The sequence below is a fragment of the Zophobas morio genome, unplaced genomic scaffold (genome assembly GCF_036711695.1).
Source record: "Zophobas morio isolate AGI-343-1 ecotype UQ-CSIRO unplaced genomic scaffold, CSIRO_AGI_Zmor_V1 ptg000012l, whole genome shotgun sequence".
In the NCBI taxonomy this organism is placed as follows: domain Eukaryota; kingdom Metazoa; phylum Arthropoda; class Insecta; order Coleoptera; family Tenebrionidae; genus Zophobas; species Zophobas morio.
The window spans coordinates 17,894,551-17,915,055 of record NW_026972117.1 but is presented as its reverse complement, the minus strand read 5'-3'; the positions used below and the strand labels follow the sequence as shown (position 1 = coordinate 17,915,055).

General features: G+C 34.7%; 1 protein-coding gene across 1 annotated transcript in view; it reads left to right on the top strand.

Moving 5' to 3' along the window:
• Positions 1 to 20,505, top strand: part of LOC135128400 (neurotrophin receptor-interacting factor 1-like) — a 65,579-nt gene that overhangs the window by 40,977 nt on the left and 4,097 nt on the right. Inside the window, exon 2 of the mRNA XM_064055307.1 lies at positions 2,712 to 3,589. Coding sequence (XP_063911377.1) covers positions 2,712 to 3,589 — 878 coding nt within the window. The remainder of the gene's footprint in view (positions 1 to 2,711; positions 3,590 to 20,505) is intronic.

Here is a 20,505-nt window from a genome sequence, read left to right as displayed (position 1 = left end):
AAATATTTAAGGAAATTTCGGAACACGGTTTTGAAAACTGTTTTCAGCTTACAAAACTCCAAAAGTCGTACTAGATATTTTGTTATGAGCGATAGGCAGTAAAAAAAAGCAAACAAAACAAATAAAGTCGAAAATATATCTAGTACGATCTCTAAAGTTTTGTAAGCTGAAAACAGTGGTGAAAACCGCGTTACAAAATTTCCATAAAGAACCGAAATATTGATTTTTTAAAATATGCCATGCAAAAATGTCTACAAAATTTAAAAAATCATGATAATAAACTGGCGGATTAACTCTTCAGTACAAAAAAAAAATAATAAAAATTTCTTTATGATGTAGATTACGAAAAAACTTAATTTTATAAAACTAAAATTAGCATGAATACCTCCGACTTACTTACTTTCCGATTTCTTACTAACGATGGTGACTGAAATCCACCTTTAATTTTGTTAGGGTAATAACCATAATAACCAGCAGTCATTAATCGTTGTACATTATTATTAATAAAACAAGCTGTTATTTTTCATTAATAAATAAACCAAAAAAAAACATCTTAATAAGACATTTATAAATTATAAACAAACACAAAAACAACAAAAGAAAAATCCATTAAAGCATAACTAACTAAAGTACTTGCTAAGATAAAACTGATTTTGGCAAATGACATACCCTCTAAGGAAAGAGGGCGGGGCTAGTACCTGCTAAGATAAAACTATAAGGTATTCTTTAAGAAAAGAGAGGGCGGGTGGGCGGAGCTAGAATAATACTTTGGAGTAATATTTTATGCTATAGAAATTATTCAAAATGTGCCCCATTCACAATTTGATACAAGCCCAGACGATGGTAGATCTGATTGACAGAATTTTCAATACTCTAGGGACATATACATATATACGAGTCATTTCATGACGAATTCGTGCTTTCAACTCGTCTAAATTATCAGGTCTGTACATGTAAATACGACTTTTTAAATATCCCAAAAAAAAATCAAGCGATGTCAGATCCGGAGACCTAGGTGGCCATTTTATCGGTCCACCCCTTCTAATTCACTTTCGATCAAATTGATTGTCCTAAACATGTAGTTTACGACTCCGAATTGAGTTTTTAACCGAAACGTCCAGATTTTTGGAAAAAAAATCAAAATTATAAAACAACATTTTGCAATTTAATTTTGAATCTGCTAATCCGCATGTTTTGAAATGTTACAGATGTTTTAAGGCTATAAAGAGCATCATAAATCTTTACTCAAAATATATTTGGTTATCCCCTCCAAAAACTTGATGACGTCAGCTCAAAAGTTTGCCAAATAAATCCTATGTAAAATGTACAAAATATGATGAGTCTGTGCTTGTGATATATCACTCCATTCATATTTTTTGGATTTGCATATACAGAGTGACTCAAAAAAATTAATGAATGCGTAAATTTATTTTACTGATTTACTCAGGAACTACAAAACCGAATGCTTTGAAATCTTGAAGGTGTTTTAAAGTTATCATAAGCATGGTAAGTTTTTGATCAAAATGTATTTGCTCATCCCCCCTAAAAAATTTATGACGTCACCACAAAATTTTGCTAAATAAATTCTATCTAAAATGTACAAAATATGATAAGTCTTTTCTTGTGATTTATCATTCCATTCATAGTTTTTGGATTTGCATATAGAGGGTGACCCAAAAAAATTAATGAATGGGTAAATGTATTTTATTGATTTAATCAGGAACTCCAGAACCGAATGTTTTGAAATCTTGCAAATGTTTTAAGGTTATAAAGAGCATAATAAACTTTTAGTCAAAATATATTTGGTTATCTTCTACAAAAAACTGATGCCGTCAGCTCAAAAGTTTGCCGAATAAATCCTATCTAGAATATACAAAATATGATGAGTCTGTACTTGTAATTTATCATTCCATTTATATTTTTTGAATTTGCATATACCGGGTGACTCAAAAAAAAATAATGAAATCTACTGCGAAAAAAAGAACATAATAGACATGCGGTCGTCACGTTTCCGACAGCGAGGGAAGTACTGTCTAAACTCTTTAGACCAATTTTTTTTTACTGTCAGAAGATGGAGAATAAAATGAAAGTCTTGACATGCTTTTGCATTTTTTGTTTCAAAAATAAATGCTGGGCTTTTTATGAATTTTATTCATTACTTTATCATAACCCTGTATATATTTTTTTAGCTATAAATTCAGATTGTGTGTGGGGTCCCCGAATAAAAGTTTGACAAAGAACAGTTCCATATCCTAAAGCTGATCATTAATTTTTCAAAGTGCTGTGAATGTATTAAAAAGAAAACTTATGAATATGATTGCACTAAAAATACGAAAGTTTTGAGAGCATTGTTAAATCCTTTTTATGGAGTGGTTTTTGAATTGTTTAACGTTATGTTCATACAAACAAATTTTACTGCGTGCATAACCTTATAACGCAATATTTATCTCGTATGCAGATATGTCTGTAAACTGTAAACAGACTGTAAAATAGTAATAAATTAAATTGCCAAAAGGGTAGGCTTGTTATTTGCACGATTTAACTATAACGGGAGTAAAAGAAATAAAATCTTAATTGTCAAGTTCTTTTAAGAAGTCGCTTATAAAAATTTTTTATAATTAAGTTGTGAATTGTATTCTCCGTTGACCTCTTTTCAGAAAGTACAAAACCCTCACAATTTAATCGTCACTTATCTCCCTCTTTGTTTGCAGGCTACTATCAAGAGTTCATCCCCAACGGTGCAGTGGGCACCCCGCCGCCTACGAGCAAAAAAACCACAAGCACTAGTACCGACCGGGACTCCCCCGCAGTCCGCCCCCGCAGCGTCGAAGAGACCGAAGCTGCCCATGACCTCCTCTCCCTCTCCCAAAGCCTGCCGCCGCTGCCCGCCCCTTCGGTGGTCACCATCCACTCCACCGTTCCGCACGAAGATGCTCCCCCGTCGCCCAGCACCTGCCACCTCCGGCCGCTGTCCCCCGAGCCGCCTCAGCCCGTCGCCGTGCCCTGCTACACACCCCCCATCGTGTACGTGGTGCAGGTGCCCGCCGCCCCCACGCCGCCCACGTCGGAGTGCTCGTCCGACGCCGAGAACCTGCATCAGGCGTCCGAAAGAAGCAGGTTTCACACGGTGCAGTCGCTGGCGGTGGACCAACAGGATATCCTGATCCTGCCGCTGTCGCCCGATCCCGACAGTCGCCTCCAGGAGCGGCCGCCGCCGCCGCCGTCGGATGTGGCCAGGCCGTTCCCCGTCAGGCAGGAGACCGTGATAGCATCTTCCCATCTCAACATTCCGGACAGGCGGAAGCGGAAACATAAAAGGACCAATAAAAATAACAAGACTTCCAGAAACAACAATGATCGTTCCGCGCTCGATAATAACGTCGAGGCGAGGAGCGAGGCGAAGAGTAAGGATCACAAATCGAAGGATCACAGGGATCATAAAGAACATAGGGAGCATAAAGATCACAAGCATCACAAAGATCACAAGGAACACAAAGAACATAAGGATCACAAGGAGCATAAGGATCACAAAGAGCATCACGAACACAAATCCAAGGATGACAAAAACAAGGATCCCAAAACCAAGACGGTAAGAACACATAATTTCTAATAACCGTTTAAAAAAACTCAAATGGAAACAAGTTTTAAATTACAAAAAAATTAACTCCAATTACCGCAATTTGTCGTGAATGTTCCCATTGATATGACCGATTTTGTCGTGAAGTAAATTTATTCTGCATTCACGTTTTATCATTCATTTGAAACCCGCAGGGCTGTTATATAATTCCCTACAACTCCGAGTACCTATTCAAACCAGCAAACACCTCCATTATTTTTGTATTTGTGATAACCTGACGATCTCTATAAGTTTCGTTTACGTTGGAATGCTACGAGATGTTAAAGAATTGAAACCAATAAACCCCCTTTTGTGTGGGACTATGCGCAGCTGCTTTGGAGATTCGGTTTTAATTGAGTTTTGCATCAACACGCACACAAACAAAAGGACGATTTTGTTTTTTGCATCTTTTGTGAATAAACTTTTAGTAAACCAGCGCCGGATTTACTAGTTGTGGAGCTTTGCGCTCTTGCTCTCTAACTCGAAATAAACATGTTATTACAAAAACTTCAATTATCTCTTAAGTGGGAGTTAAAAGTAAAAGCTTTGCATTTTCTAAATGTAAAGTTAAATACGTATAGCTGAAACTAGGTCCTAGAACTGGAATTGAAGCTTATCGTCGAAATGTTTTTGTTTATACTTTTGCTCGACATAAGTATTTTAAAAGTTCAAAGTGTTCCTTTTTCCAGGAGATTTTTCGGTACACACTTTACTTATGTCATAAAGTTGAAGCGGTTATTTGGCATAGTTTGTTTAATAAACTACTTTCATAAAAGTAACTCTTACGCTTTTTACAGTTGCATAACTAGCTCTATTTCATGAACTCCTTATGAATATGACACCGTTATTTCAAACTTTGTTGTTAAGTAGGCTTATAGGACAAGATTTTCATAACCATTATATTTCAGTTTTTAAACCAATTAATATAGTGTGTTTTCATAATACCTTAGAATGTGTTCGAATCAGAAGCAGTGGCGGTAAATAAAATAACCATCGACCAACTTTTTTTACAAAATCGCATAACGTAGGCTTAAAGCAGGAGTGAATAATCAATTCGTAAATTAAGCTGCACGCTTTAAGGGCGATTTCCTTAACCAAAATTTGAAATAATCCATTAATTTTTTCAGGAAAAAAAATTACACATATTTTAGTTACGTTTTTGTAAGTTCACATAGCAAAATATACACAGATGGCCATATACTGAGATAAACTTTATATTTACTTTACTTTTGGACGTCCCTGTAGTATAATTACAAATATTAATCTTTTTAAAACATTTCCGACAGACCGACTAACGGAAATAGGAAGGCTATATATAAGAACCTGTGCAATACCAAGAAATAAGGAAATAAAAGATTCAAAGGAAGGCGATAATTTCAGCTAAACGCGAATTACAGAAACTACACTAAAATGGGCTTCATTGTAAAATAATTTGTTCATCATGAAACATGCTGAATAAATGTTACGAAAATTTTTATTGTTTAATGTTTATTGTGATGAAAATCTATATTCGATAACCATTTTGCATGAAAAAGTAGATCCTAAAGGATTCATACGTTTTGTTTGAAATTAATAGCAAAATTAACTCTTTTCTTATTACATTTATTAACCAACTGTATTTATGCGTAAGTCATCAAGTTGTAACATTAATATGCTGACATATTTATAGCATTATTAACTTTCTGTGGACCTAGGATGTTACTCCTATTACCTCAGTTGTAATTTTTTTTATTTTTCTATAGCCTTCTATATAGGATTTGCCTACTTGTAATGTTAGGAATGGTTTAAGAGAGATGATCTGTCCAATTTTATATTTTCTTGACGTTTCATGACCCTTAGAGTACGAAAAAGTACCTCCCGTTTCCGTCTATCTGCCTGCCTGTCTGTCTGTCTGTCTATCTAGTGTCTGTACCCACTTTTATTGGACACGTAATTTCAGAAACTGCCGGACCGATTCTTATTAAATCTTATATGTATATTAGAAATATCATGTAGATGGTTAAATGTTAACCAAAATTTTGCTAATTATCCCCATCAATAATTTGATGGCGTCATTTCAAAGAATTGTGAAATGTTTATTTGATTTAACTGTTATACAACAATATAGTCCTGTAAGTATGGTGTATGAGTCCTCTTTTTTTTCACCTGGCTGTCGAAATTTTTGCTAAAACGTAATGCACGGTATAATAACAGATTATCATTAGCGTAAGGCATCCCGGTCGTGTTTAGTGGTTACCAGTTAGGAATGTGGACGGAACGTCGCACGTTCAAATCCAAACTTGGCCTTTCCTTTTCTTTTTCTTTTTTTTTTCTTTTTTTCTCTCGCATTGTGTATTATCTATGTTTATGCAGTCATAACAAATTTAAAATTGATGAAAATACCTCACTTTCTCGAAAAGGTGAGAATACGCCCCTCTTTATTTAAAAATGTAAAACCTTCCCAGGGGCATCAAACTTTTTTTTAATATGAAACCTCGGAGATCCCAACTGCCATTTTTAAAAATGTAAAACCTTCTCGAGGCCCAAATGTATTTTTTAAAAATGTGAAACATTCTCGGGGGCTCCAAACGTCTTTTTTTAATGTGAAACCTTCTCAGGGATGCCAACTGTGTTTTTAAAAATGTAAAACCTTCTCGGGGGCCCAAGTCCTTTTTTTAAGAATGTGAAACCTTCTCGGCGGGGGGGCAAACGTCTTTTTTAATGTGAAAGCTTCTCGGGGGACCCTACTGTCTTTTTTTAAAATGTAAAACCTTCTCGGGGAGCCCAAATGTTTTTTTTTCAATGTGAAACTTTCTCAGGGATCCCAACTGTATTTTTTTTAAATAAATGTAAAACCTTCTCGTGGGCGCTAAATGTCTTTTTTATATAAAACCATCTCAGGGATTCCAAGTGTCTTTTCTAAAAATGTAAAACCTTCTTGGGGGCTCTAAATGTCGTTTTTTTAATGTGGAACCTTCTCAAGGGCCCCAAATGTCTTTTTTAATGTGAAAGTTTCTCAGGGTTCCCAACTGTCTTTTTTAAAAATGTAAAAGCTCAAGGATTTCAACTGAGTTTTTAAAAAATGTAAAACATTCTCGGGGGCACCAAATGTCTTTTTTTATATAAAATCTTCTCGGGAATTCCAAATGTCAAAACCTTCTCGGGGGCTCCAAATGTCGTTTTTTTTTTAATGTGAAACCTTCTCGGGGGCTTCAATCGTTTTTTTTATGTGAAAGCTTCTCAGGGGTCCCAGCTATCTTTTTTAAAAATGTAAAACCTGCTTGGGGGGGGGGGGCAAACGAAATATCTTTTTTTTATATAAAACCTTCTCGGGGATTCCAAATGTCTTTTTTAAAAATGTAATGCAAAACCTTCTCGGGGGGCGCAAATGTTTTTTTTTTTAAGAATGTGAAACCTACTCAAGGATCCCAACTGTGTTTTAAAAATGTAAAATCTCCTCGGGGGCGCCAAATGTTTTTTTTTTATGTGAATCCTTATCGGGGGTTCCAGCTGTCATTTTTAAAAATATAAAACCTTGGAGGCCCCAAATGTATATTTTTAGAAGGTTAAACCTTCTCCGGAGTCCTAACTGTTTTTTTTTTATGTAAAACCTTCTCGGGGGGCGGCAAAGGTTTTTTTTTGTTTAAGAATGTGAAATCTTCTCGGGGATCTCAACTGTACTTTTTTTAAATGTAAAACTTCTCGAGGGCGCCAAATGTCTTTTTATATATGAAACCTTCTCGGGGGTTCCAACTGTTTTTTTTTTATTGTATAACCTTCTCAAGAGCCCCAAATGTATTTTTTTGGGATTATGAAACCTTCTCGGGGGTCCCAACTGTCTTATTTTAAAAATGTAAAACCTTCTCGGGGGCCCAAATTGTCTTTTTTTAATATGAAACCTTCTCAGGGATCCCAACTGTGTTTTTTAAAAATGTAAAACCTTCTCGGGGGCCCAAGTCTTTTTTTTAAGAATGTGAAACTTTCTCGGGGGGGGGGGGGGGGGCAAACGTCTTTTTTAATGTTAAATTTTCTCAGGGATCCCAGCTGTGTTTTTTAAAAATGTAAAACCTTCTTGGGGGCTCTAAATGTCGTTTTTTTAATGTGAATCCTTCTCGGGGGCCCCAAATGTCTTTTCTTTTTTAATGTGAAAGTTTCTCAGGGGTCCCAACTGTCTTTTTTAAAAATATAAAAACTTCTCAAGGTTCCAACTGAGTTTTTTAAAAATGTAAAACATTCTCGGGGGCACCAAATGTTTTTTTGGTAAAACCTTCTCGGGGCTCCAAATGTCGTTTTTTTTTTAATGTGAAACCTTCTCGGGGGTCCAATCGTTGAAAGCTTCTCAGGGGTCCCAACTATCGTTTTTAAAAATGTAAAAACTGCTGGGGGGGGGCAAACGTTTTTTTTAAGAATGTGAAACCTTCTCAGGGATCCAAACAGTTTTTTAAAAATGTCAAACCTTTTCGGGGGTGCCAAATATATTTTTTTATATGAAACCTTCTCGGGGATTCCAAATGTCTTTTTTGAAAATGTAAAACCTGCTGAGGGGGGGGACAAACGTTGTTTTTTAAGAATGTGAAACCTTCTCAGGGATCCCAACAGTTTTTTAAAAATATTAAACCTTCTCGGGGGTGCCAAATATCTTTTTTTTATATGAAACCTTCTCGGAGATTCTTAATGTCTTTTTCAAAAATGTAAAACCTTCTCGGGGGGCCCAAATGTTTTTTTTTAAGAATGTGAAACCTACTCAAGGATCCCAACTGTGTTTTTTAAAAATGTAAAATCTCGTCGGGGGCGCCAAATGTCTTTTTTTATGTGAATCCTTATCGGGGGTTCGAGCTGTCATTTTTAAAAATATAAAAATAAAAAACCTTGGAGGCCCCAAATGTCTATTTTTAGAAGGTTAAACCTTCTCGGGGGTTCTAACTGTTTTTTTTTTAATGCAAAACCTTCTCGGGGGCCCCAAATGTGTTTTTTTTTAATGTAAAACCTTCTCGGGGGGCGGCAAATGTTTTTTTTGTTTAAAAATGTGAAACATTCTCGTTGATTCCAAATGTCTTTTTTAAAAATGTAAAACCTCGGGGGGCCCAAATGTTTTTTTTCAAGAATGTGAAACCTACTCAAGGATCCCAACTGTGTTTTTTAACAATGTAAAATCTCCTCGGGGGCGCCAAATGTCTTTTTTTATGTGAATCCTTATCGGGTGTCCCAGCTGTCATTTTTAAAAATACAAAAATATAAAACCTTGAAGTCCCAAATGTACATTTTTAGAAGATTAAACATTCTCGGGGGTTCCAACTGTTTTTCTTTAATGTAAAACTTTCTCGGAGGCCCCAAATGTGTTTTTCTTTTAAGTAAAACCTTTTGGGAGGGGGAGGGCAAAAGTTTTTTTTTTTTGTTTAAGAATTGGAAACCTTCTCGGGAATCTCAACTATACTTTTTTTAAATGTAAAACTTCTCGAGGGTGCCAAATGTCTGTTTTTTAACCTTCTCGGGGGTTCCAACTGTTTTTTTTTTATTGTCAAACCTTCTCGAGAGCCCCAAATGTATTTTTTTGGGATTTTCAAACCTTCTCGGGGGTCCCAGCTGTCTTTTTTTAAAAATGTAAATCATTCTCGGGGGCCCAAATTGTCTTTTTTTTAGATGAAACCTTCTCGGAAATTCCTACTGTCAAAACCTTCTCGGGGGCTCGAAATGTCGTTTTTTTTTTTTAATGTGAAACCTTCTGTGGGGGCCTCAATCGTCTTTTTTTTTATGTGAAAGCTTCGCGGGGATCCCAATTGCCTTTTTTTTTAAATGTAAAACCTTCTGGGGAGGGCAAACGTTTTTTTTTTAAGAATGTGAAACTTTCTCAGGGATCCCAACTGTGCTTTGTGAAAATGTAGACCCTTCTCGGGGGCGCTAAATGGTTTTTTTTCAACTGTTTTTTTTTATGTAAAACTTTCTCGGAGGTGCCAAGTATCTTTTTTTATATGAAATCTTCTCGGGGATTCCAAACGTCTTTCTAGAAATGTAAAACCTTCTCGGGGGGGCCAAAGTTTTTTTTTAAGAATGTGAAACCTACTCAGGGATCTCAACTGCGTTTTTTAAAAATGTAAAATCTTCTCGGGGGCGCCAAATGTCTTTTTTTATGTGAATCCAGGGTCGGGGGTTCCAGATGTCATTTTTAAAAATATAAAATTACAAAACGTTGTAGACCCCAAATGTATATTTATAGAAGGTGAAACCTTCTCGGGGGTCCTAACTGTTTTTTTTTAATGTAAAACTTTCTCGGGGGCCTCAATTGTGTTTTTTTTTAATGTGAAAGCTTCTCGGGGCTCCCAACTGTCTTTTTTTAAAATATAAAACCTTCTCGGGGATCTTGACTGTATTTTTTTTTAATGTAAAACCTTCTCGAGGGCGCCAAATGTCTTTTTTTTATCTTCTCGGGGGTTCCAACTGTTTTATTTTTTATTGTAAAACCTTCTCGGTAGCCCCAAATGTATTTTTTTGGAATTGTGAAACCTTCTCGGGTGTCTCAACTGTCTTTTTTTTTAATCTAAAACCTTCTCGGAGCCCAAATGTATTTTTTAAAAATTTGAAAACTTCTCGGGGATCCCAACTGTCTTTTTTTAAGAAGGTGAAACCTTTTTTCTATTACACTGTGACTAGTACCCTCTATACTGTTTTGTTATCAGGAAAAATAAAATTCCGCAAAATCAAGCGAGGGAAGTTTTATCGAGATAACTTTCAACCAATTTTTTAGAGGAAGTGATCACTTTAAAAATTGCACTTGGAAACGAGTACGTAGCTTTACTACCTAGTTAGCTAAAGACACAGTTTTCGGACGAGAAGACGCGGCACATATAAGATTATGCCGAGTTCGTTGACAGGAATATATTCACTAAATGTTACACAACCACTGTGATACTAATTTAGGTCTCTGAAAAAGCCCGTGACCTATGTTTGACAGTTTTCTTGAACTAAACTTAACCTAGTGGGTAGAAACTCAGTAATAATGACGTTACGACTTAATTTAAACTGTTGACTCTGATTGAAATTAAAGTATTAAAGAATTTTAAGAGGCTGAAACACATTTGTTATAATTATAGCAGCTAGTTTTAATATTTAATACTTTAATAAAATATATTCTTTCAAGTATACACCATATAAGTCGTTCAAATGCTGGGCGGTTGGCTAGATAACTACAAGACTGTGATCGTAGTCGTGATAGATGAAAATCTGCATAGTACATTGTAAGCTGTAATTCTATTTTCGTACGTCACCTGAAGAACAAACAATGTAATGTAATTTCCTTCAACATTGTGTCAAAATTTTATATTGCTCACCTACTGCTGTGTAAGTTTAAAATTTTATATCCACTTCTCTACAAAGTGTGACTCCGCAGCCAGTTTATTTAAACGTATTCTTTCCCCCGATTCGTCTCGCGAAATATGTTTTTTCGAATCCCCGAATTTTGAATTCCACTGCGAAATAACGACCGTTTGTCAACTTGTTTAAAGAGATTGTTTTAAGCTGTTTGTGCAACAGGTCTGTGTGTAAATGGAACGGCGATACATCGGAACGACCGCTTAACGAACCTTTACAGATACACTCTACTAAATTATGAATTAAGGTTCGTCTGGGCGGTTTTTAAAAGCGTCCCATGCTTTTCCGCAAGAATGCAGGATAAGTGGCTGCGATTGGGGTCGCAGGGCGCCAACTTTAAATTGCTAAATTTTAGTAGCTCGTCGCCGCCCAACTTTGATGAAGTTTGCTGTTGTTTGCGTCGTTTTTTAAGAACGAGCGCCGAGTTTTACTTTTATGTGTTGAGAGACTACAACAAGTGTTTGTGTTGGGGACTCGGCGGTGCCATCGATCTCGCTAACATGTTAATACTGCCAGGAGTGACTTTGGCGCTTTGTTGGCAGGAGTTGTTTTCGTGTCGAATTTTGCTTACTAGAGAGTGTAAGTGGATAAGCGTGATACGAAGCTGGCGCTTAATTATCACGGTTTTGGTGTTTATTTTTGTTCAAATTTTGGTTAAGCCGGGTCGGATACGTGATCGATACTACGACGTTAAACCCACTAAACAAAGTGACTTTTTCTTTTTAGATTTAAATATTGATTTCGATATTACGAAGTTTAAAGTATATATGCGAAAATTTAGGTCAGGTATTAAAATTTAGGGTTGTTTTACGATTGTTGCAATCACTGTTACTACGTATGATAAAAGTTCGGGTGTTAAAAATAACGACTATTTTGCAAAATATTTCTAACATTTTTAGTATGCGTGAATTTATGGTTTATATTCAAAGAGTATAAACTCGCTTTGCTCTCAAGGATAACAGTGCATTTGTAATCCTCGCGTGGTGCGCACAAATAAATACGGTCGTGAGCTACGCTCGTATTTACGGTTTTAATTTTGTAATAATATAATAAATAAAAGTTATTTTCATACGTGAAATATACTAAATGTAGAGCGGAATACACAGAAATGCGAAATCTGTGAAGGTAGTCACGCAAACAAGTTCCACTGGGTTTTTGTCGAAAGGCATATTATTTACTACGAAAGCTGTTCGGATACAAAATTTTCAGCAATTTTATTTAAAACTTTAAAAATTATTTCGAATACTTATGTTTACATTTGGTCTAGCACGGAGTGCGGGGAAATCGGGTGAACTTTCAAACAATTGATAAACGACACGATATCATTTCCAACACGTGCAATAATGGTCATACAATATATAGATAATCCCAGTCACGCGCGAACTTCGCGTTCTGGATATTTAGAGTAAAAAACCACAAGTATTAGACAATTTAAATTAACAACTTAACTTTGAGTGAACAGTTTTTGAAGAAATGGTCAATAAACAATCTCACTCTTATTTTTATTCGTCAAGACAATTAAATGAAAGCAGATAAATTCCTGTAAAAAAGAAAAGAAGTAGGTTTTTCAATTTTCAAATGTGATTTTCCTCTTGTGTCTCATCGAGGACTTATAACATATATGTGTGTCCTATTAAATCTAGTCAACCTTGAGAAGTTAACTGCAGAACTACTAACTGATTCTCCAACTTTTCTAAAGTTAATCGTTCGGTTTGTACAATGCCAGCAGCGAAGTGAAATAGAATAAATTTCAAACTATTTGTGACATGAATTAGACGCTTATACTTGTATAAGCAACAATATATGGCCACTATACTGGGTGTCTGGAAAATGGCGACGCTCTTAACAATCAATTGGTGAGTCTGATAAAAACAGTAGAAAAATCCCTTATCACATTTTGGTGGAGTTGCAATGATTTTAAAATTGGTTCTTTTGCTACGTTTAACAACTAAATAACACATTCATTATCACAATAACTAGTAATCAGTTTTGGGGACAGACACTTTTAAAAGATACAGATATAGATATATGGAAGATAAAAGTATCTAGATACAGATTGTTTTCGATTTTTTCGAAATGTATCTAATAACAGATACAAGAAAACAGATACTTTTTGAAGCTTTGGCGAATAAAATAACTGAAAACATGTTTATGTATTGTTTTATGTATTGTTTAGTGAATTTTTTAAAATTAACAACATTTCGAACGTATTGTCACCTAAATTATTCATTCTTGGTGTCAGAATTTGGTTTCCGCTACCAAACACCCGTTCCACAGGTGCAGAAGAAGGGATTGTGGTATTAAATTTAAAAAATAAACATTTTACTGTAGCATAGTTATTCAAGACTGAAAAATCTTTTTTTTTTCCTGCAAATAGACCATCGTTTCGCTGTTTGATGTGTCGCAAATTGTGCAATATTTATTACGTACGCTTAAAAAAAAATTTGTTTTTGTTTTTATTTCCATACTAGTGTCCAAATTGTGTTTGAGTATATCTAATAATTATCTCCAGCATTAAAATTAGTATTTCAAAAGAATACGGGAAATGATTATTCTGTGCTGAAGGTCTGTTGTCGGCAACATGTCATACATTATTACTTTTCAATATCGGCTTACGATATTTTTATGACCATGTCCGGTATCGTCTATCCCGGTGCGGCAGGTATATACATTTTCGGAAGAATTGCTGATTCCGTTTAAGGCAACATAAGTACAATTTCTTAGAAAGGTATTTAAACTCCTTATAGGATCAAAGGCTGCCTGGCAGGCCGGAATCACCAGAGTGCAACTTTAAATTTTCAAATTTTTGTTGAAACTCATTTTATTTTAATCTCGTTTCACGATTTCTGAGAATATATCACGATAAATTATTCTACCGAGGGTTGTAAAAATATTAATTTTATTGCCCAAGATTTACACTTAAACATAATCGGCACATTCTAGGGCAAAACGGACCTGCCAAGCCCACCTCGCGTTAGGTCCAACAATGAAAAAGCGAAAAAATGACGCATGTGTCAACAGAAAAAGATGCCACATTTGTCTGAAAAATAAAGGTATAAAACAGTAACAAATATGCGATTTATGCGAGAGAAATGTATGTATTGAACATTCGATTAGTCGATTACAGAGGTAATTTGTGCTAATTGAACAAATTAATCATTATGTAACACGCAATTATTATTTTCTAAAAATAATAACATACCTTAAACAAATATTTTTACTATTAAAATTACTCTTATTTAATAACACAGATACAACCAGCGGGCCTACCGGACCCGGGTTGCTCAGGTACACAGATAAAATGCATTGCCTCGATAAGCGTAAAACGCAGTGAATAGTGAATTGTGGTTTATGGTTTTTTAAAATACCATCTCACCATGGCTTAGATTTATTACCCCTCAGGATTATATTTAAAGATGTAAGTATAAGTACCGAAGGCTACAATGTAGGAAATGATGGTATTTAAAATATGAAAATTTCCGTGACAGAACACTATTAGTGGACCTCCTATCTCTATTTTTGTTTATGTGACCAAAATCAACAACATGAAGTATCAAAAATTACTACTAGTATAACTCAACTAATAACTACTGAAAAAAAGTGAAACAAAAAATGTGTCTGTATCTGCGCCATTAATTTTGTATCTAGATACAGATATTTTGTGCTTAAATTCGATTTTATCTAGATACAGATACTAGGTACCCAAAAATGTATCTAGATACTTTATTTAGATACAAGTATCTAGATACTGCCCAACACTGTATCACAATAACTAATAATCAAATTTTATTTAATATTTCTCTCGTCCATATTTAATTAACATTTGACAACAATGTATGCCTGATATAGAGCGAAGGTACAAATGAGCAAAAACAGTTAAAAATGTTTGACGTGTCAAAAAATTGTGAAAATGTTTTCAAAACCCTACGTTCAAAATGTTCGCAGTTAATTTTAGACCCCCAGTGTTTTATTTTCGGATAAATTTAAAGGAATCTGGTGTTTTGTTGCTGGATGAACCTAAAAAGTCTTTTGAGCTTTTAGTGTTTTATTTTTTACAAATTTGAAAAAGTCTTGAATACGGCAGTATTTTTTTTTAATTCGGGAGACTCTTGGAAGCCCATGGTGTATTATTTTGGGAGCCCATGGAAATTTTTTTGTAAACCATTACTGAAAACACTTTTGGGGGACTTTGGCGTTCTATTTTTGGAAAATTCTGACCTACCTGTTTTTCAGTTAATTTTCGGACCCTGTTTTTTTTTGAAAAATTTAAAACAATCTTAAGGTTCTAGGTATTCCTGTTTGGAAAGTATCTGAAAGTGTTTTGGAGTCCCCAGTGTCTTTTCTTATAATAATTTATTTAAATTTCTTACAGGATATGTCATTTGCTAAAATTAGTCTTATCTTAGCAGGTACTAGCCCCACCCACCCACCCTCTTTTCTTAGAAGGTATATCATTTGCCAAAATCACTCTTATCTTAGCAGGCACTTTTTGAACGTGGTATGGATGTATGTTGTTGTCTTGTTTTTTTAATGTACGATACACTATAAACTGTGAAATTCCAACTTCAGCTGCAAGTCGAAGAGTGCTGATGTCGAGCTCTACTTCTACGCGTTCCAAAATTTGTTCTTCAGCTTGCAGTATTTTTTCGGTCCTATCACGGCCACGCTCGTGAGTTTGAGGCTTGAACAACAATTTATATTTAATTTTAAATATTTTTTCCTAGACACTGCTACCACTTAGGAATGTGAACTTACACAGTGCAATAAATCTTATTCTGAGCTATTCCCTATATTTTAATTGTACAGATTTCGAAATCACCCTATATACTACAACTATATTTTTTAACTGAATATACAAAAAAATTAAATTGAAAAGTGCTTTGTTCACTGGAAGAATCATGGAGAAAAAAAAACACTAGCTCGGTAAAGAATATCTACAGCAAATATTTTACTTAAGGAAAGAGTAACTGGTTATGAGACTGTAGTGAACAAAATGTGTTTAATTGTTTACCGGTGTCTTATTTACAAATAGCGTAAAAGACATTTCTTGGATTACTACAGCAGTTTGTGATTTAAAACATGTTGACCGTTAAAAAACATTCTGCATGTAAACCGTATTTACATAATGAAATGAATTTGGCTTTGTTGGGACAAGTAAACATCCAGAAACTGTTTGACGACTCATGTTCCCTCGGTGTTCGTCAATATAATGAGCAGGTCGACAAAAATCGACAAATATGAGTAAAACTGTTAACAAACATATATTGAAGACAAATTTTAATTGTATATACTTTCTTAACTACATCCACGAGCCGCCACTGATGTCAATAAGAAAAAGAAAGATATAATTCCGAGCCGGACGAAATATGAAAAAGAAAAACAGATTTGACGGAATATGTTTGAGCCGATATTATTTCGGTAATTGTATTATCTTCAATAAAGTGGTCATAAATCTTGTAAACGTAAGTATGTTTGTGGAGTTGTACCAGAATCTAATACGGGACCTTTAATGTTTACTACTTATATCAATGACGAGTACATTAACTGACCGACCTAAAAATTATACATCGTTACCGATTGAAATCAATACCCTGATTCTTTCAACGAAAACGGGTTAAACTATCAAAATTACGAAGCTGTTGTTATAACAGATAATCATTTATTATTTAAAAGTCTTATCCAGTGTTACTAGCTTAAGTTTCAGGGAGCATCAAAATGTAAAAGAAAAATATCACATGGCAATATTTTTCAACAGGCGTTCCTTTCATCATTTTTGGCGAAATACCATTAGCTCTTTAGTGGGGATAAATATATCGATCTTGATGTGTACAAGAGAACACTAATCATAAATCTGAGGGGAATTAAATGGGCTGTGATTGCGATAACAGATAAAATAAATGAGTTCATACAAGTTTTTCAGACAGAAATATGAAATCTATTACTGGAGCACTGTCAACCGGATTAAGCGATTAATTTTTAATACAGTAATAATGTAAATAAATAATAATAGCAAAAGCATTAAACTATTCTCCTAATTCTGAGTTTCTTGCTACCTATAGATATAATTTAGCATTTACTGTTAAACTGCACATACGTATTATTGTTGATGGTTTCTTGATGTTTATGTGTAGCCCATAAATTAACCGTTCACGTTTTAGCTGCTATTTCCGCCAAAAACAAATCGGAATTCTTTCTTTAACATTAACTCCTAAAACTGAGTCCGCATTAGTTTTAATGGGCAGTTTTCTGTAAAACACTGCCGTTATGGAATAAACAATGGTTATAAATCTTGCTTCGCGTGCTGATTTATAATTAAAAACTGGAACGATTTCCTGAACACTATCTCCAAAATCATAGAATATAAGCAAGTTAAAAATTGCTCGCATGTAAGCTGAAACTTCCACTGAAGTGAATATTAATCCCTTGATAACCTGGACTTGGAAACAACATCTGTTTTGCTAAAACGGTTGCAACGAGGGCAATTGTCACTTTTATTGGTCCTCGGTGTGTTTTCTGCTTCAATGATTATGCAAGATTGTAATGTATGTAGATGCTGAGTAGGTATTTTCGCTTGCTGTGTAAAATAAACTCCAGCGGTTTGGCCGTTTAAAAACAGGGTTGTTTAAATGATTGTTTTGTTCTTTTCTGGCACCTAATGAAAACGGAGTACTTTTATAATCACCTTGCATTTATAATTCAGTTTATGCAGTGATTTTACACTTATTTCTGCAGAAAGTAGCACAATTTTAACTCAACCTCTTTAGGTACGTTACTTTCATATTCTCTAAGTGATTTTCTGCTACTGACTTACTTATTTTTTGGATTTTTCAAACTATTCATTCTTTATTTTGTAAAAATTCTTAAACATAACTTTAGCTACCACGCTCGAATTTGGCGTTTAAGTTTCAAAATATAGTTATATGTAGTATGTTAAAAGTAATGCCGACAACCGTCGAAAACAGTGTCCTGTATACCGGGAGGGATCAGGCAATTCCAGAAATATCGCTATATTCTTAGGCATAGCACGAAATGTATTGATACCAGCGAGATGTATAATGCATCAGCCGCTTCCATACGCCATAAAAAATGCAATGTCCCAGACCAATATGTTTCTGGACAATTTCCGACAAGTTCTTTCCCTTAGATTTTGCGCAAAAAGTTAAAAATTGTGTTGAAACTTTGATCTTTGTACAGAGTATTGATCGGTTTCTCTGTGCTCCATACACCAAAAGAATTAGTGTAACCTTAAAAAACTGGTCTCAAGTTATTTGGAGAGAACTTGCCTTTGAGGTACAGGAGAACAAATTGAGATGATAACAATTTTAATTTGTTAATTTTAGTTTTTTTTATGTGTGGACTATTAAAGTACTGATAAAGAAACATGCAATGGTTATGTTTCAAGTAAGTTTTTTTGTAACAAATTTTTTTATGACGTCATCAACATGTATATTAGTTTGAATAGGACTATTGTAAGACTAATAATAATAACAGTACTGTGTAGTAATATGTCTCCAGTCGTTTCTAGAGTAACTTGAAAACTGGGGTGAAAACCGCGTTCCGAAATTTTTAAATATACGTGATCTCATCAAAGTTTAAAAGACACAGACAAGTACGAAAAATAGCTTTACAGAAGAAAATTATTCGAGACATCTATATAAACTACTAATAAGTACAATATTGACTGATTCTGTAAATGGTTCTTTACTTGTCCACAAATTTGGTCTCGAGTGGAGGAGTGGATTAAATCTCATTTAAGTAATCGTAATCAATTTGTTAAACGACAAGGTATAAAGTCGTGTTCACCGGGTGTGCCACAAGTATCTCATTTTGGTACAATTCTCTTCTCTTTATTGATTAACGATATAACAGGAGCCTTCGAAAACAGTAAATGCCTGATATTCGCAGATGATCTAAAAATATTTCGAGTAATTTCAACTAGCTCCGGGTCTACGCTAGTGAAAAAAGCAACTTTACCACATGGTATAAGGGATTTACCGACTAGTAAGTTTATAATCAGCTTGACAGTTGACCACCAGTTGGCAAAAAGTGGATCAGTCAGTCTTTTTTTTTCAATAAAATTAAAATACAATGAATAGGTGCCAATTTCAAATTAACTTAGAAACACCGTTTTCCGACGTCTTTATATCAACTCGCTTGAAAATGGGTCTTTATTATTTATTTTGGTACCAATTCCCGGTTTCCAAATGGTTAAATCGGCCCCTGCTCGTAATGTCTTATCTTTGAAGTAATTTGAAAGAATTTCGAGTAGGTACTTCTTGTGACTGATTTTTGAACTAGTTTGGAAGAATCTCGGGGACTTCCTTTGTTTTGGTTTTGAAGTAGTTTGAAAGAATCTCGGGGAGTACTTGTGTCTGGTTTTTGAAGTAGTTTGGAAGAATCTTGGGAATTCCATTTGTTTTGGTTTTGAAGTAATTTAAAAGAATCTTGGAGATGGCTTGTGCCTGTTTGTAGAGTACTTTGAAGGAATCTTGGAGACTCTTTTTGTTTTGCTTTTTGAAGTAGTTTAAAAAAATTTAGGAGAAGACTTTTATTTCGTTTTTGAAGTAATTTGGAAAATCTCGGAGACCCTTTGTGTTTTGTTTTTGAAGTAGTTCGAAAGAATCTTGGGAACCCCTTTTGTTTGGTTATTGAGTATTTGAAAATAATTTAGGTTACCCATTTTGTTTTTGAAGTAATTTGAAAAAATCTCGAAAATCCCGTTTGTCTGGTTTTTGAAGTAGTTGACCCCTTTTGTTTGTGAAGTAGTTTGAAGTAAGCTCGGAAACCTCTTGTATGTGGTTTATGAAGTAATTTGGAAGAATTTCGGAGACTTCTTTTGTTCTGGTTTTGCACTAGTTTTAAAGAATCTTAGGGACCCCTTGTGTCTCGTCTTTGGAGCAGTTATAAAGAAACTCGGATAACCATTTTGTTTTGCTTTTTGAAGTAGTTTGAAAAAATTTAGGACAGACTTTCTGTTTCGCTTTTGAAGTAATTTGAAAAAATCTCGAAGACCCCTTTTATCTGATTTTTGAAGTAGTTGAAAAGAATGTAGGTGACCTCTTTTGTTTTTGAAGTAGTTTGAAGGAATCTCGAAGACCTCTTGTATGTGGTTTATGAAGTAGTTTGAAGAATTTCGGAGATTCCTTTTATTCTGGTTGTGAACTAGTTTTAAAGAATCTCGGGGACCTCTTGTGCCTGTTTTTTGGAGCTGTTTGAAAGAAACTCGGAGAACCATTTTATTTTTGTTTGTGAAGTACTTTGGAAAAATTTAGGGAAGCCCTTGTGTTTAGTCTTTGACGTAATTAGAAAGAATCTCGATGACCACTTTTATTTTGGTTTTTGAAGTAGTTTGAAAAAACTGCGGAGACTTTTTTTGTGTTTGATGTTGTTTGGAAGAATCTTGGTGAGCCTTTGTATACAGTTTTTGAAATGGCTTGAAAAAATATCGGGGTCACAATTTGTTTTGGTTTTGAAGTAGTTTTAAAGAATTTCGGGACCACTTATGCCTGGTTTTTGAAGTAGTTTAAAAGAATCTTGGGAATCCC